Source organism: Serinus canaria, chromosome Z (genome assembly GCF_022539315.1).
Source record: "Serinus canaria isolate serCan28SL12 chromosome Z, serCan2020, whole genome shotgun sequence".
Classification (NCBI taxonomy): domain Eukaryota; kingdom Metazoa; phylum Chordata; class Aves; order Passeriformes; family Fringillidae; genus Serinus; species Serinus canaria.
The window spans coordinates 25,002,918-25,020,367 of record NC_066343.1 but is presented as its reverse complement, the minus strand read 5'-3'; the positions used below and the strand labels follow the sequence as shown (position 1 = coordinate 25,020,367).

Below are 17,450 nucleotides of genomic sequence, written 5' to 3'. Positions count from 1 at the left end.
GTGTAAAGTTTATGAGCTTAAGTTGGCCTATTTGCTCTGAAAATACTTCCTGCATGCACAGGCAGATTTTGCACCATGGCTGTGGCAATAGCAGAGTGAAAGCCATGACCATCCTAGTGGTTGTTCCCACTTTGGTTTATGCCAAAGTAAGTATGTTGTCATTTTCAGTCTGTTTCTGAATGGCTTAGTGTCCATGTTGTACTGTGTTATTCTTGGCCTTTCTGAGTCCCATAGGGGCTGCTGAGAGCAGAAAAGCTGTAAGTGAATAACTTACACTACCTATCTTAGCTGGAGGCATTTTGGCAGATCTGCATCAGAATCTGTCATAGGACTGTGTCTCTTTCATGGGTTTACAGTGGAGTTACTTGGTAGAATTTCCTGCTTATGCTCACCTTTTATAAGGCTTCACTCTGAGAGCATTTGCTTGTGTTCAGTCAGGGCAGGTCTGGACGATCAGTCTGCAGTTGTCATTGGGGTAAGAATGAGTGCTGATGACAGCTGGAACTAATCTGTAAAGGCATGTGGAAAAAACACATACAGACATGGAATGTAGTGTCCTATTCTCTTCTGGTTCATGTCAACCTCTTACAAAAATAACCTTGTTTCTGGTTTTTCAGGAGTTACTCATAATTTTACACTGTGGAAGCAGGAGAGAACTCACTTCAAGGCATAAGAGACAGCAGTTTAGAAAATTAGTTGTGAAACACACGATATTAAACTGTGGGGTTAATTTGTCCTGGTTACCAGTGTAAACAAAAAATAATATTTGTGATGCTTGCTAACAGATAATTGGCAGATTTTTTTTTCTATCTTCGAGTCTTTTAAAAAACAATCGAGATCAATGAATAGACCATGTCCCTCTAGATTTAGTAATGATGAAAAAGTAGATTATGTACAGAAAATGTTTTGACTGAAATCATGTTAGTGTGATGAAGAACATTAGACAAGAGTGAATTTGACTCACTGAGTGTAACAAATGCTAGAAGAAGAATGCTAGAAGAACAAGAAGTGTTAGATGCAGTGGAGACATGGCATGGGCTATGCTGTCTGTAAGTAGGCAAGAAGTGGAATCAAAGACAATATGGAATTGTTGAAAACATTGCTGGCAGATGAGGGTGTAGGTGAGGGTTCATGCAAGGCAAAGGAAGAGAAAGAATTGCAACATGTGACTTTTGTAACTAGTTCTTTAAAGCTTTGACTAATTTCAGCAGACTCAGGACCTCTAGGGTATCAGTTAGGGGAAAGATTTTTCGCTAGTTAAAATGCAGGTACAGTGGCCACTTGTACACAAATTATACACATGTCAAAGCCAACACGTCATCTGTATAGATTATATAGATTATATTGGAGCTGTACTTAAGAAATAACTAAGGGTGATTATTTTCCACATGACATTGCTTTGCTTTTCTTTTTCTTATGTCCCACAGGACCTGCTGGCTGGGGAACAGCAAACCACCTGGATTATTCCTATGGGGATTTTGTTGATGCAGTACAAGGAGAAGACTTATCCAGGCATATCTCTGCCTCTGTAAAAGCAGCACCTGCTCGGGTCAAAAGACATAAGCTGAATGTTCCAATGACTGACCAAAAAATCAAGTTAATATTTAACATCACAGGTGAGACAAGTCAAAATACTGAACTTCTCTGCTTCCTGCTTTTTTAAAAATTGTGTCTCTAATACGTCCAATAAAACTTCTTCAGATCACAGAAGCCTGGTGAAGATGCAGATGGCAGTTCTCTGGACACATTCATAGCCCCATTTCATGACAGACCTTCTTCTTGAGGGAAAGAAGCTCTCTCATTGTCATGGAGAACTTTGTGCACGTGGCCTCCTTTTCCCTTTCCACTGACAAGCTTTAGTTCTGCACTCTTGATAAGTTCCAGAATACGCCGGAAGTGCTGACTGCAAAATTTGTGTTTGCTGTTTATATTCCAGCTAGTGTGCCACTGCCTGATGAGAGGAATGATACAGTGGAAATGGAAAACCAGAGACGGCTCCTTAAAACTCTGGAAACGATCACAAACAGGCTGAATAGAACTCTCAATAAGGAACCTATGTATTCTTTTCAGTTTGCATCTGAGCTCATTGTAGCTGACACCAACTCACTGGAGACCGAGAAAGCCTTTCTTTTCTGCAGGCCTGGTTCTGTGCTGAGAGGGAGAATGTGTGGTAAGCCAGATACTTGTTTCTTATGTGTATTTAAAATCCTTTTGCAAAACAAAGTTTTAGAGGATGTTTGCAGAGGGTTATGATTTGACACAGTCCAGTGCTTGTGGTCTCCCATAACAATAAACTGCAAAAATGCTTTGCACAGTTTGACTTCCAAAGGATGTTTAAGTTCCTAACCAAGGCCTGTGGAAAAGGGATGCTTTGAACCCAGGATTCCACTCCCAGGGGGAAATCAGGCATATCCTTGCTTGGCCATACAGAGAAAACAGTGCTTGGTATGCAGTCGTTTAACCCTGTTAGTCCTCTTAGTGATGTGTAGCTAAGGTGGATATTGGATTCCATTTCTTGTGTGTAATTAAGTCTTTACAGTATTCCAGAGAGATATCTTCCTACCTGCTGGGGAGCAGAGTCACTTTTCATAAAAACTTAGTTTGACTAAATGGGAACTCCAGGGGCAAGAGAGGTATGTATGATTTTTCACTCTGAGGGAAACTTAGGTTTCCAACATTACATTACAGTTAACTGCCCTTTGGGTACCTATTACTCCCTGGAGCATCTTACCTGTGAAAGCTGCTGGACTGGATCCTATCAAGATGAGGAAGGGCAGCTGGAATGCAAAAGTTGTCCATCTGGTAGCTATACTGAGTATCTACACTCTAGAAGCATCTCCGAGTGCAAAGGTAGGGACTTTTGTCTTATTCACACCACCACTTCTGAATTCTTATTGGCATCCTTTTGGACCCATGGTGGAAGTACTGGAATGAAGCTAGCATGTGCAATGAGGAGCAGTCCTAACTGCACCTTAATGCATATGCATAGGGAAATATCTAAGTTTTCATTACTGCTCTACCATGCAGGATGCCCAGGCAGAGGTTCTGAGAAGAGTTGGCCTTTGATGCTTTGTTTCATTTCTGTGATTGCATTTTTTAGACACTAAGACACTTAAAACAATTCCATTGTCATCCTTGCCAGCCACTTTCCATCCTACCTTTCAGTGCTGAGGCATTGAACAGCACAGAACCGCTAGGTGTTCATGACTTCTTCTGAAAATGAAATAGCTAGTTTGATTTAATTTTTATTGTCTTTATTGCCACTAGTTTTGTTGATTAAAATGAGTAACTGAGTTGCAGTAAGTCATCTGTGAGGCTGATTGCAGAGAATTCACTTGTTAATAATTCATAATTGCACTATCAGTACCCTACCACAACTGTCTTTTTTTTTTTTTGCTCTTTGTACCTGTTAAGTCCTTCAGAGTAGAGTATGCTCCAGAAATAAAATTCCTTGTGGTGTGTATTGTGATTTTAACATTATTTTCAGAGATCAGGAGCCATGTTTCCTGATTGGACATTACTTAAACTTTTTGAACTCTTTTGCCATATAGCTCAGTGCAAGCAGGGAACTTATTCACCTAATGGCCTTGAGACATGTGAAACTTGTCCACTTGGAACATATCAGCCATCATTTGGATCCAGGAATTGCATCTCTTGTCCAGAAAATACGTCAACAGTAAAAAGAGGTGCAGTGGATGTCTCAGCTTGTGGAGGTTTGTAACAAAAAAGGGTAATTAATTTTTTTTGCACCAAATATTAAAAATGTGTAAATTGTTGTTTAAATATCAGCTAATGTTATCCAATTCATCTGCCAGAGACTGAATTCCTTTTCTGGTTAAGTGTAGACCAAGGAACCTTTCCCAGCAAAATGATAGGTGATTTCCTATTACCAGTTCCCCTCCTTCTGATTCTTATATAATGAGGAATAAAATGAGATGTGTGATGGGTACCTAAATGAATATAGAATCTTTTTCCTTACAGAAGAGAAAGGGAATTGTCACTATTATTTCTCCCACATTTCCTGTACAAAAATTCTGAATTATAACACAGTTTGCTCAGTAATTTTTTCAAAGAAGTTCTCCTCAATTATCTTTGGCAAGCTTTGCCAGAAGAATTCCCAGGGAAATAGTCTGTAAGGATTCAAGGTGCAAAAAAGTCTTGTCTTTGTCCTTACTCCTTCTTGAAGGGGAAGAAAACCAACAACAGCTAAAACAAATTAAAAAAAAAAAATTAAAAAAAGCAACCAAACAATAACCATAGAAAAGGTGTGAGAGATAAAAGGGGAGTTCCGTTTAAAAGCTGTCTCCAGAGCTGCAAAGTAGTAAAATTAAATATTTCCCAGATGTTTCCATAATCCTTTGAGAACAAGATGGCATCTCACAGAAGATTTTAAATTACCATTTCCTAGGGTTGTGAATTCCTGGCATATTTCATCTTGTTCCTTTTAAGCCTAAGAAGACTCTATGACAGGAGAAGAGAAAGCGATAATAAAGAGGTGGAGGGAAGTAAGGCGCATGTGCAAAAGATCAGGTCTCTCAAAAAGGTTTCCTTCCCTTGCAGTACCGTGTCTTGCCGGCGAGTTCTCTCGTACAGGTTTGACACCTTGCTACCCTTGTCCCAGAGACTACTATCAGCCAGACCCGGGGAAGTCCTACTGCTTGTCTTGTCCCTTTTATGGAACAACAACCATTATTGGTGCCAGATCCATCACCGATTGTTCAAGTAAGCCAAATCATCTCTGCTGCATAAAGTGAATAAGGGGAACATCTAAAAGATAGCCAGAAGTAGTCTTAACAGAAAACACCCACTTACTCTCTGGACAAATGTAGGACTTTTTGATTTCATGCAGTAAAGTTCTCAGCTGGTTCTGCCTGCTGGTGTTGCTTCTGGCTTTAAGACAAACTCTGATGCATGCCAAGGCTCAATGAGCAGTGTATGCATATGCAGTGTGTGTGTACATTGCCATGTGCACCATACAAATATGTTACAGAGAGAAATATATGTGTAAATATACACTAATATGTCTATGCATGCATGTAACTGTATACAAAAAGATACGAGATTTTTATGTGTACACACATGTATGTGTTTTAGAAATGCTTGTCCTTACATATTTATGTAATGGATACTGCAAAGTTTCTTTTTATTCCCACAAATTCACTTTTTCTAGCATCTCCTTAGGCACGTTACTAACATGCAGTTATAATGCCCCCATGGAATAGGGACCTTGTTACACAGTGTTATTAACAGTGCTTTCATATCTTTACTCTTTAGGTTTTGGCTCTACTTTTTCGGCAGCTGAGGAAAGTGTAATGATGGTACCAGCCTTCCCAGAAAATATCAGCAAGCAGTACAAAGTCAGCAGCCAGGTAAGAACAAGTGTTATTTTCCAGTGCTATCTCAAATGAAAGAAAATGCACTTCATGCAGCAGTAAACAAGTAAGACCTTTTTGACTGTAATTCTTTTGCTGACTTTATTTCCTGAAGAGATGAAAGCAATGGTTAAGAGGAAACACTCGAACTCTCTTTGTAGTCATAGAAGCACTTTCATTGAACAGAGGAAGTGGTATCAGCTGCTGGCAATCCTAAATTCTGCTTTTGAAGCCTTCACCTGATGTATTAAATACTTATTGCAAAGAAAAGTAACCTACAAGAAAGAGGTTCAGATAATTTAGAAAAAGTATATTGACTGTGTTCAGTCATCTGAGGATTTCCATATGCTGATTTCCAGAAAATGCTACCAGACATCTAAGTCTCAGATGTAGAATCTTGAGTTTATGTGTTGTAACACAGATACACTTGAGAGGAGGCAAGCAGAGCTCCCTTCTCTTGTGAGTACCCTCTCTGAAATACAAGTGAAACTAGTCTGGTGACAGTGTTTGCTGGAGATGCCTCCTTGCCCCTACTCTCTCACCTCTAGTCTATAACTCTTGACAAGACCACTTTGGTTGAATTGGAATTTGGAATTGTGTAAAAAGGAGCAAAGTTGACTAGTGACAAACTTGGCCTGAACCATTATAAAACACAGGGACAGGAGACAAATTGATCTCTTATGGTTTTACTTGACCATTTACTTAAGGGCTTTGATGAATTCAGGTTTGCAAGGATAGGAGAAATAGTGCCACATGGTGAAATTCCCTGCCAGCCACCTCATGGCCAGTAGCAGGAAGTGATAGCTGATGCAGAGGGATGCAAAGTGGAGAACTTGCATATAAATGTAGTTTAATATAAACTGTGAGTCATAGCTCAGACACTTTTGAGGAGATTTTGTTAAGTAAAATGTAATTTTAAAATAGTACTCAGATTTGCAGTGTTTTTCCATAGGAAAAAAACCCACAAATGGTTAGCATGCTGGGAAGACAGAGGAGGAGCTAGAAGCTAAAGCTGGTGACTTTTTTATCCCATCTTTCCAAAGTGACTAGTGGGGTATAGGGTTTAAAACTTTAGTATGGTGTGCCAGCTTTGCTGGAACTGTATCTTTTGTGCCTTTGGCAGGTCTTTCATGAGTGTTTTCTGGAACCGTGCCACAATAATGGGACATGCAAGCAATTAGGAAGTGGATATATTTGTATATGCCCACTTGGATATACAGGTAAAAAACTTGGAAGCAGGTGAAGTAGCTACTACTTCATGATGCCCTTAAAATGAGGAAGTTTTAAGGAGCAGAGCATTTCAGTATAGCCTAACTATATTGGAATATTCATCACATGTTTAGAATATATAAAAAATAGATACTTCATGTCCTTGCTGAATTATGTCTGTTTTGCAGAAAAGGTTTTGAATGGGATTTCTTTTAATGGAATTGTTGGATGTGAAAATTCTATCCCTTGGCAATATTTATGATTAACAAAAGCTAGAAATTTGCAGTCTTGACAGCTAGTTCCACATGGACAGAGCCTGTACTTGTCTTCAGTGTTAGCAACCCAGTTGCTTCAAATCAAAGAGATGTCTTGTAATTCAGCTGTTATCAAGAAGTTACTTTTGATTGCCCCTTTCTGAAGCTGATCAGTCTGTTGCCCAATGTGCAAATGTTTCTAACAATATTTATCTCCGGTCTGTGTTAAAGCTCAACCTAATGAAAGGATAATAACCCTGAATGTCTGGTAATGTAGGCAATTAATCATGATTTCCTACATTAGGTAGTCATGGCATCCATTTTTCTGAAGAATTTTAAAATTTGTCATCCAATTCTAAGTCCTTTATTTTGCATTCTAGGCTTGAAATGTGAAACACAAGTTGATGAGTGTAAATCATCTCCTTGTCAAAACAACGGAATATGCAAAGATGGCATTGGGACCTTTGTTTGCCACTGTCAACCAGGCTATTCAGGTAATTTGTTTCACTTCATAGCTTTTCTTCAGACAGGCTTGGTTTCTGTGCCAAGTAAGTAACACAAAGCACAAGTGCTGTGTCATTCCACATCCAATTATAACAGGAAAACAATATGATCTACAGGTTAGAGTAAGGTTCTACTATATGTGAATAGGTTTTGAAATAAAAGGGCAACCATCCAAAGACAGGATGTGGGAGTGTGTGTGTCTATGTGTGTGCATGTATCCTTCTCCTTTGTGACATTTCTGGTCTGAAAAGAGGAATAAGGTTTAGGGAATTAGTAAATGGAAAAAGTGCTTGGGAGACTAGACACAGCATTTATGTAGTTGCTTTACTGCAGCTTTAGGAATAAGTAGTGGACTTTAGATTATATTTTTTCTTAGTATTTTTAACTATCACCAGCATGCAGGTTGAAGGTATTGAAATTTGCAGGGAAACCAACACAGTCGAATAGCTGGCCAAAACAGCACCTGATTTCCAAATATGGAAATAAACTACTGAGTACATGATTTTGTGTGATCAAAGAAAGGTGTTGTGTTTTCCATTAGAAATGGTCTCCCTCACTGTTCATGTTTATGACTGTACATTTATCAACATCAGCATTAGCTGGATGGGTTTTTTAACATTATAAAGATACACAGTGGACTTTGCATATTGATCCCAACATCTAAATAACACAGATTGTCTTTGGAGCTGTTTCAGTAGTGCAGTCAATTCCGTAATTCTGTCATCCGCTCTCAGTAACCTTCGTCATGCTCGCGGTACGGTTTTCTTTTGTTGTCCACCTCCAGTCACTGCAGCATACAGTTGTGACTGTGTCTTGATCGTGCCTTGTAATCCTTGGTTTTCAAAGGTCTCTTGTGCGAGGAAGACATAAATGAATGTAGCTCCAGTCCGTGTTTGAACGGGGCCCACTGTGTTGATGGCAAGAATGGTTACCACTGCACGTGTACAAAAGGGTTCACAGGTACACCTTGTTCTCTTTAAGTCAGCTTTTACTCTTTCTGACAAAAAAAATGTGTATTCCCACCCTACCCCAAGTATTTCCATCCCACTGCTTTATAGCAATATATATATTAGATGTTGATATGAGGGTAAGTTATGGATGTTCCTTAGGTCCATTCAATCTCTCAGACTCTCCATAGTGTAAACATGACTTCAGAAGGGTTTACTAAGTGCTAGATCTTCAATTACTAATTTTGCCATGAACTTGCTGTGTGATGTTAAGGAATGAATAATAGTATTCTAATGGGTTCAAATAGTTGTTTTAAGTTTTATTTAAAAATAAAAATATTTTAACAGTAGATAAAATGGTCTGTATTAAAACTACTCCCCAATCCCATAGTCTGCTCTCACAGATTACTCTAACAAATACATGTATCTGTTGATTATCATGTTGCCAAAAAGCTCCACTATAAAATCACATGCAGTTTCAGTGCTTGTGACATAAGGCCTCTTTCACATCATAAATCACAGAGTCACGTGTTTCTGGCTTTCACATCTCTCCTTAGAGTTAGGGTTTCAGGCAAATGTCTTTTACACTAGGTTTTCATTAGTTGCTCAGAATAGTTTCTGAAGTGATTTCCTGGTTCAACCCAAATTAGTCACATTTGAATTTGACAGCTTGCTACATGTTATTTCTGTAACTGTTAAGATGGTTCCCATAATTCTTCTGTGTTTACTTAACCTCTGTTAACAGAGTAAATTCCAAACCTGCATGGCTATTCTGATGTTTGCTTTTTCTCAGAAGATCAGCCACATCCTTTAAAAAACAGAGATGTGTTAATAATCTCTTTCTTAAATTTATTCAATCTAGAGCTGTTACTTTGTTGGGTTTTTTCCCCTCAGGTGATCACTGTGAAAGGGAGATGAATGAATGCCTTTCCAACCCATGCCATAATAGGGCTATTTGTGAAGATCGAGTTGGAAGTTTCTCCTGCAAATGTCTCCCAGGTTTTACTGGTGTCTTGTGTGAAAGAAACATTGATGAGTGTCTCAGCAGACCCTGTAGGAACGGAGCTACATGCAGAGATGGTATCAACAGCTTCAGGTGAAAAAAAGATGATTGATGTAATATAATGTGGAAAGTCAGACATGTTAAGGTGCCTCAGCATTCTCAGATTTCAGCAAGCATATTTTGTCAGCCTGATCCAAAATAAGTGGTCCCTTTATGAAGAAGGAGATCTTAAAAGACAAGAAAATATATCGTAGTGTCTTGACTCTTTAAAATTCCAAGGAAAACAGCAAAGAAAATATGCAGAGTTTCAAATGTAAGCATGGTAGGACTGCATGGTTTTAATATTGATCTTCCAAAAGATGTCCATTTTTCTGAACTTCAGGGGCTTATCTTGCTTTCCACTGGAATAATACATGATGACCAATTACATACCTGGTAATACTACATTTCTATAGCTTGGAAATACAGGGATAGCTGTATGTATTGAGCCTATAGAGGTTAAAATACAAACCCCACTGGAAACTTCCAGCTATTTAACTTTATGGTTTAGGGTATCTGAACTCAGCTTAGAAGCTACAAATGCCATCAAAAGTGTCGTATCCTAGATCTCTGTATAGCTAGATGAGTCAGCTGTTAACATCTGTGTTTAGTTCAGTCTTTCCCTCCCAAAAGCCCCAGGAGTTTTGGTGCCTTTCAAGCACCTTGGTTTTCCAAGTATCAAAGGTTTTGGTGTCTTTATACTGGCTTGGTTTTCCCTATATATAAAGGTGACTATCTGAAAAGTTGAATACCTCTCATCATTAATTCTGTGTGTGTAAGAGGTATGTGTTACTCATGGAAGTGCAATGCTTATGTCTCCCAATTTCATATAAAGAAATGCAGGCTGTTTAAATATTGTATTGTCCCTGTCCAGAAGTGTTATTATGCAGCTAATAGAGTGCAATCATGCACTCAAGAGGAAAGAACAAAATAAAATTCCATTATTTCTGTAGTATATAATCTGTTGAATTTTTTTTTAGTATTGTATTATATACCATTCTCATTGGCAGATCTGGCCTCATAGCCAGAATTCTTTGTTATGATGGCTGTCACCTTTGAAGTGTGCTTCTCTTCCTCCATAGGTGTCTGTGTGTGACAGGGTACACAGGACAGAACTGTGAAGTGAACATCAATGACTGTGTCTCCAGTCCCTGCTTAAACCAAGCCACCTGTGTGGATGCCTTGAACTCGTACGTTTGTAAATGTCCCCCTGGCTTTACAGGCAGCAGGTGTGAAACAGGTACACAGGACTAAGTCTCAGAAAAAGGTGGCTTGGCTAAGTCTCTGTGCAAGATTTTTACTGGCTGGGCTGATTTTATACAGCTTCCCCAGAAAGTAGCTAGGATGGTGGGACTGTGAGAGGATGAGTGAAGCCTGTGTGACTGCAGCATTAATAAGTGTAATTGCAGACAAGTAACAGCATGTGTCTGAGTAATTTCTCTTTTCTAAGACATAGTTCTAGCTTTTTAATACTCTGTAGGTGTATTGAATTCAATTTGTATTTGATCTGTGTATGTGACTTAAGTAGATCTTTCTTGTATTTTGTGTAGGGCTTTTTATCACAGGGTAGGAGACTAGTAAGGGGTGGTCTTAGCTTCAGAACTTCTAAAGGCATCAAGTTCCCTACATGCAAAAGAGTATCAAGTTTGTTATGGACAGGTGGCATGGGTCACATCCATAGCACAACTTCCTGGGGGGATACTGGAGACAACCAGACTCAAATTCCTCTCCCTGAAAATTATAAAGTAGCCAGTGAATCTTTAAACAGAAGCCATGTTGATTTCATAAAGATGGTAGAAGACATTTACACCTGCCATCCTATGTCAGAGTTTAACACCCACCTTTCAGGAGAGCTCCACTTGATAACATTAGATGTAGCATCCTTGTAAAGCATGTCATTGTGCATTGCACAGTAGCACAGACGTGCTGTCCCATACCAGGCAGTGTATTTCAGTAAGTCCAGAAGAGGAAAAATCTTGAGTTGTTTTTGGTTTTTTCTTCAAAGCTTGATTAAATGGAACCAGGTGATTATACCTCTTTATGTTATGGGTGGTAGATGGTAGATAGTAGGCGGATATGTCATTTCAGTGATAGAGGGCAGAGAAGAAAAGCTCATGTTCATGTTACTGCTAGATAATCAGTGTCTCTTGTGGATATTTGTCTTCAAGCACTGTATTTTAGCCTTGGAAAGCTCTGTATGCTGGCTGATGTTAGACTACCAAAAGTTCTCTCTGCCTCTATTCAAGTTAGTGAATAATTTTTGTAGCAGGACTGCATTCCACTTTATTGCATTTGCTTAGATTTCACTGGATTCTGTTTCCATGTTTGTGTGACTGTTGTTCTGAATAGTCTTTGTCTTCATTGCAGAACAGTCCTCTGGTTTCAATCTCGATTTTGAAGTCTCTGGTATCTATGGATATGTCATGCTTGATGGTGTTTTACCATCTCTTGGTGACATCACCTGTACATTCTGGATGAAATCCACTGACACCACAAACTATGGGACTCCCATTTCTTATGCAGTAGAAAATGGAAGTGATAATGCATTTCTTCTGACTGATTACAATGGGTAAATCACAGCTTTGCTTTTCTGTAGCTTAAAGATGTCTTGGATTGCTAAAGGAAGTGAGTAGAACATAAGTTTGAATGTAAGCTTTGCCTACTTTGGGGTAGAAGAATCTGCATCCAAATTCCCTTGACAGAGTTGTCTCAGTTTTATTTTTCTTCTTGCTTTGTTTCCATCAGGTTTTGCTCTATAGAAGAGCAATGGTAAGAGAGCTGTGAATTTAGATAACATGATTATTTTTTTCTGTACAATATTCACATATTTTTTTCTGTACAATATTCACATATTTTCTTAATGGCTCATTGAGACAATGAGTGGAACAAATGGAGCTCAGCACTCAAAGTACTTCTGGCATGATTCTAAAAGCAGAGTATGATTTGCTCTTTTACAAAAGCAGAGTTTGACTTGTAGTGTGACTCCAAACTCAGCAGGAAAATTTAAGAATCCTCTATGCAGCCTTGACTTGAGCCTTAATATTTTGTTACAAAAGCATGTCCCTTATTTCACCAGGCTTCACATATGATGTCCAGCTTCCAAGTGCTCTGGGAGAGAGATACCAGCTATGATGATCTTTCAACAGAGATTTCTCACATTATAGTATTACATGCCTGTTATCTTGTTAGTCAAATAACATTGCTTTGAGTTATGGGGGACAGACTATGCTTTTAAAGTAGCTGCATGCAGCTGAGTATGCCTGTGTCTTCCTTCCCTGCAGCTGGGTTCTTTATGTGAATGGGAAAGAGAAGATAACAGACTGTCCTTCAGTGAATGATGGTAACTGGCACCACATTGCGGTGACGTGGACGTGCAGGGATGGGGCATGGAAGGTATACATTGATGGAAAACTGTCTGATGGAGGCAGCGGGCTCTCTGTTGGATCAAAAATCCCTGGTATGCATTATTTATATTGTACCACATCTATTGCCTTCATTCTGGATTTATTACAGAATATGCAAGAAAATGTTTAGGTGTTTTTAGTATATATTCATGTTTTCAGCATTTCTGAAAAGCTCGTGTTTGCTGTTCTTTTTTTGTGAGGACAGTTCCCCCCACTCAGCACCACTGAAGACAAAATGCACATTTCTAGGGTATATTGGTAGGTAGTTTGTTTTATGGGCAACACAGTTTAGTCCACGAAGGAACCTGTGCAGGGGTGGTTCTGGGATGGCTTTGTGAGAGTGTCTCACTCAACAAAACAAAGTTTATCTGGCATTTCCCTTACATATGTGTGTTCGGGTTTATTGACTTAGCCTTTTCCTGCTCTTTTCAGGCATATATTTGAAGTTATGTTTGTATTTTTTTCTAACAAGGTGGGGTTTGCTATTTCATTGTTTCCTGTGATTAGTTATCTATGGTGTAATATCAGAGGTCATGAAAAGGAGTATCTTCGGCATTAAAGAGCTGTGAAAAGCCTGGTATTATTTAGCTTCAAAGAGGTTTTGTTTTGGTACTATTTGCGTACTGCCACCATCCAAATTTACACAGAATTTCAAAATACTATTTTAATAAAATAAAAAATACAGTATTAAAGCATTTTAGTCCATGACCCTTATGTTTGCCTCTGTCTTTCCCCCTTAAATTGGAGTTCTCTCCAGAGATGAGACCTAAGGAAGTGTGCTGTCTCCATTACTTTTTGACCTTATCCACATACCCTATGATGTAGAAGTTGCATGTTCACATGTTAACAGGCAAGGTGAATAAATTTAACTTGTGTGCCATGTCTCAGAGCATTAACTACCCTCAGTGTGCTTCTGAGGATATGGAATCACATTTGACCTGTATGATTTTGTAAGTTTTTGTTTTTAAGCAGGAAGCGTAAGTTGGCATTGTAAAATACCACCTGCCCCACCTGCTCAAAGCCACACTTTTGTTGCTGCATGTTATGCTTCAAATACTGACTTAAAGTGATTTCTTTGAGCCAGTATCATTCCTGAAGCATTCCATAGTGATTTCTGCTCCCATATGTATCTGACAGTCACTTCCAAATTGCTGTGTTGACCTATTTCAGTCTAACATAAGGCTTCCCAGAGGTTTTGCTGAGAGAGTTTGTTGAAGGTGGCTGGTCTTCACTGCAAAACCCGAGTAACATAGGGCAGCAAAATTTTTGTTTTGCTTAGTTTTTAATTTTCTTATGGGATCCCTGCTGTAAGGCTTTATTTCCTACCCTTCTTCAACTTCTGAATCTAGGTGGTGGTGCACTTGTGCTGGGTCAAGAGCAGGATCAAAAAGGAGAAGGATTCAACCCAGCTGAATCTTTTGTGGGCTCCATCAGCCAGCTCAACATTTGGGACCATGTACTTTCTCCACAGCAGGTAAGTCCTGAGTGCAGTGTTTGAGCAGAGGGCTCTGAACACAGGATGAACATTTGAGAAGGCACTCTAGGTTAGCATGTTGGGTAGACCCCTACTCCCACAGAAGTCAGTGGGGACCAGATGGAGTTCTGGCTTAGGGGAATAAGCTTAGTGTAGTTAGTGAAGTAGCTTCAAGCAGAACTAAATCTGGTAAAAACAACACTGAGTCACCTTCTATTTTGATTGAGCCTTTCTGTAGTAGTGGCTTCAATACAGGAAGGAAATCATGCATAAAAATTAACAGTACTGCTAGAAGAGAGAGAAATCCAGTGAAGTAAGCAAAGTGTTTGTTTTACAGACTACATACAGTTTCCTCATTCTGCAGTTAAAACTTCAGAGAGGAGACATCACAATTTCAGTCAATGCATTAGACACTGAAAAATCTGAGCGATATAGTTCCAGAAAATGTCTGAAAGGGCCGGATAACTGAATATGGAGTTACACCTAATCAGGTACCTAAAATAGAAGCTTGGCAGCACCAAATTTCCACTGAGTTAAATAAAGAAAAGATGTCTGCAAGGACAGTAATTCCTCGACTTTTCGGGGAGCCAAGCTTCAGTGCTCAGTTATCCTCAAGTGGAATTTATTTATCTATGCCTTGTTGGGACCTCCCGCTTCCATTTATGACTACTGCTTGTGTCTTCCACCATATGCTGCTGTACCAGCCTGTCTGTACCTGACCATCTCCCCATACACACGGGGCTGCTGAGAGGTGTCCCCACAGCTGTTTCTGCTCTAGGTTGAGCCAAGCTCTCCTCCCAGAGCAAATGTTCCACCCCACCTCTGAGCTTGCTCCAACTCGTCAGTGTCTTTCTTGCTGTGAATAACCTGAAATGGAATGCAGTGCTTCAGATGTGATCTAATAAGCACTGAGAAAGAATAATCACTTGTTTGGTTTTCTGATGGTAACCCTACTCACACAGCCAAGGATGCTGCTGGTCCTCAATTTTTGCACAGTACACAGCTGGCCAGTACTCAGCTCACTGCCTGCCAGAGCCCCTAAGTTCTCTTCCACAGAGTTCTTTTCCTGGTCTTGGCTTTCCTTGCTTATATTGGTCAGATTTTTTTTTCCTTCCATTTTCCTTGTTGAATTTTTGAAGTCTGGGTTGGCCCTTTACTCCAGCCTGTCAAAGTGCCTATGCATGCAGCTCTGTCCTTGAGCACACTGACAGGTGATGTTGTCACCAGCTTGATACTATCTGCAAACCTGAGGACAGTTCTCCATCACTGCTTTCTGCTCATTATTCAGTACACTCAGTATTTCAATCCTGAAGGTCAGAAGTGTTAAACTGTTGATAACACTTAAACAACGAAGACAAATGTTCAAAGTTAGAGGCATTTCTTTAAGGAAGAATCTTTGGATTACAAGATTTTGATTTTCTCCTGATTTTTCTTAAATTTGCATCACTAATTGGTGGTTTATAGCTGTTTTTTATCCATGATCCAAACAAGAAATAATAACATGAATAGAAAAAAAAGTCAAGCAGAATCTTTGCTTCCAGCATCCATATGTCTCCTCTGTTTATTTCTCTGGTTTTTTACTGCTTTGCCTCTCTAACAGGTTTAAAACTACCCGACTGTCTGCTGCAGTTCTTGGCTTTTAGGGTCACCAACTGTTGCATTGCCAATCAGATCTTCAAGTTTTTGTTCACTAGCAATTTTGAAGCTGATAAGCTTACATGTGATTTTACAGGGCACACTGGTGGAGAGTTTAAGTGCTACTTTCTGAAACTTTGTCAGTAGTTGCCCCTGTTTAATGACAGGTCTGATTGAATTCCCTTGCTTTAGATGCAACAGAGTTAGGACAAGGAAGAAAATCCTGCCATTCATTTATAGGATCCATATTGCTCATCTGAAAAGACAGTAACACCAGACAGGAAGCTGAGCCAAGCTTCCTATACAATTTTTACCTCGTTCATTTCAGAGCTTGGAATAGTGAAGTGCTATTGTAATCTGTTATCATTAGGTTTGTTCTGGCCAGCTGGCACTATTCATTGAGTCTTAACTTTCTATTCTCAGCCATAAAGGAAAGCAGGGTGACAGAATATGTTGCTTAGTGAATAAAGGTTGGTGGAATCTAGTCTTTAAGATTTTTTTATTGCATGCTTTAGTTGCTTACTCACTTGCACATTAATTTTGTATAGGTAAGCTGTCACTCTGATAGCTTTGTTGTTGAATAGTCAGCAACAGAAATATGATAGTGTATAGAGAACTGTGAGGTCCTTTCTGGCCCTCCATTCTCCATCTTATGGCTTGAAAGGGCTGATTCCCAAACTTGTTTTTCCTACATTGGAAATTTTTTCTTGCAGATTCCTTGCAATTTGTTTGCAGCCTTTGGCCTAAGCAGTTTCCATTGGCACAGACTGCTGAAATGAGAGCTTTGAAATGGCCTCAGAATAAACAGAGAACATTGGTTCCTTCTCCAGCTATACTGACTCTAGAAAAGTCCAAATGACTGCTAAAAGTCCAGTCTGCCTCAGTGGGTTCAGACTAGGGACAACATGAGAACAAATCACTCCAAAGTTCACAATGTGAAAGATTTCCTTCTCACAAGGGCAGGCACTGTAGAACATTATTCTTGGTAGTTGAATTTATCTTCTGGAAACTTGACAGAAGGCAATCACCCATCTGAGAAAGCTTTTCTGTTAGAGGCATTTGATCAGATCTTCTCTCAAGATACTGATCTGCTGTTGGTCTATAGTGTGTTCCTTTGTTCCTGTTGTACTTAGCTGGCCTGTATAGTTCCTGTTTCTATGCTCCATTACTTATGTCCCTGTCCCACTTTGGCTGGGCCTTGCCTACAGTGTTTTAGAGAGTCTAGTTCCTTCAGTTCACAAAACTTCTGTTCTGGAAGCAACTAATTGCCTTATTAAGCTTCTCCTTTTTCTGTTTCTGTCCCTTATATGTGGTGCAGTGCTAGCAGTTTTCAGAATGCAGATCTTGAACATTAAGTTCCTTTTGTCTCCTATTTGACATTTTCTGCAAATAGATAAGTGTTCTCTTCAGGTTGCAGCCTTATTACTGTCTTTTTCTGTGACGTAGGTGTGTTCTTCTTTTACACTAACAAATGCAATTTTGTCTCAAGAACTGTGTTCAATACCTTGTTTGTATGTCAAGTAGTCCTTCAGGTAGTGACTCAGCATGAACTGTCCCTATCTAGATGGCTTATAAGAACAGAATAATAAGTACTTCAGCCAGGAACCTC

The 17,450-nt window shown here is 39.3% G+C and overlaps 1 protein-coding gene across 3 annotated transcripts in view; it reads left to right on the top strand.

The window, feature by feature from the left end:
- Window positions 1-17,450, top strand: part of SVEP1 (sushi, von Willebrand factor type A, EGF and pentraxin domain containing 1) — a 128,080-nt gene that overhangs the window by 59,786 nt on the left and 50,844 nt on the right. For all 3 annotated transcript variants that reach the window (XM_050987141.1, XM_050987140.1, XM_050987139.1), the window contains exons 15-28: window positions 1,428-1,616; window positions 1,937-2,170; window positions 2,689-2,850; window positions 3,552-3,713; window positions 4,561-4,722; window positions 5,275-5,369; window positions 6,496-6,592; window positions 7,216-7,329; window positions 8,186-8,299; window positions 9,181-9,382; window positions 10,411-10,568; window positions 11,696-11,897; window positions 12,610-12,785; window positions 14,082-14,206. In XM_050987141.1, coding sequence (XP_050843098.1) covers window positions 1,428-1,616; window positions 1,937-2,170; window positions 2,689-2,850; window positions 3,552-3,713; window positions 4,561-4,722; window positions 5,275-5,369; window positions 6,496-6,592; window positions 7,216-7,329; window positions 8,186-8,299; window positions 9,181-9,382; window positions 10,411-10,568; window positions 11,696-11,897; window positions 12,610-12,785; window positions 14,082-14,206 — 2,192 coding nt within the window. The remainder of the gene's footprint in view (window positions 1-1,427; window positions 1,617-1,936; window positions 2,171-2,688; window positions 2,851-3,551; window positions 3,714-4,560; window positions 4,723-5,274; window positions 5,370-6,495; window positions 6,593-7,215; window positions 7,330-8,185; window positions 8,300-9,180; window positions 9,383-10,410; window positions 10,569-11,695; window positions 11,898-12,609; window positions 12,786-14,081; window positions 14,207-17,450) is intronic.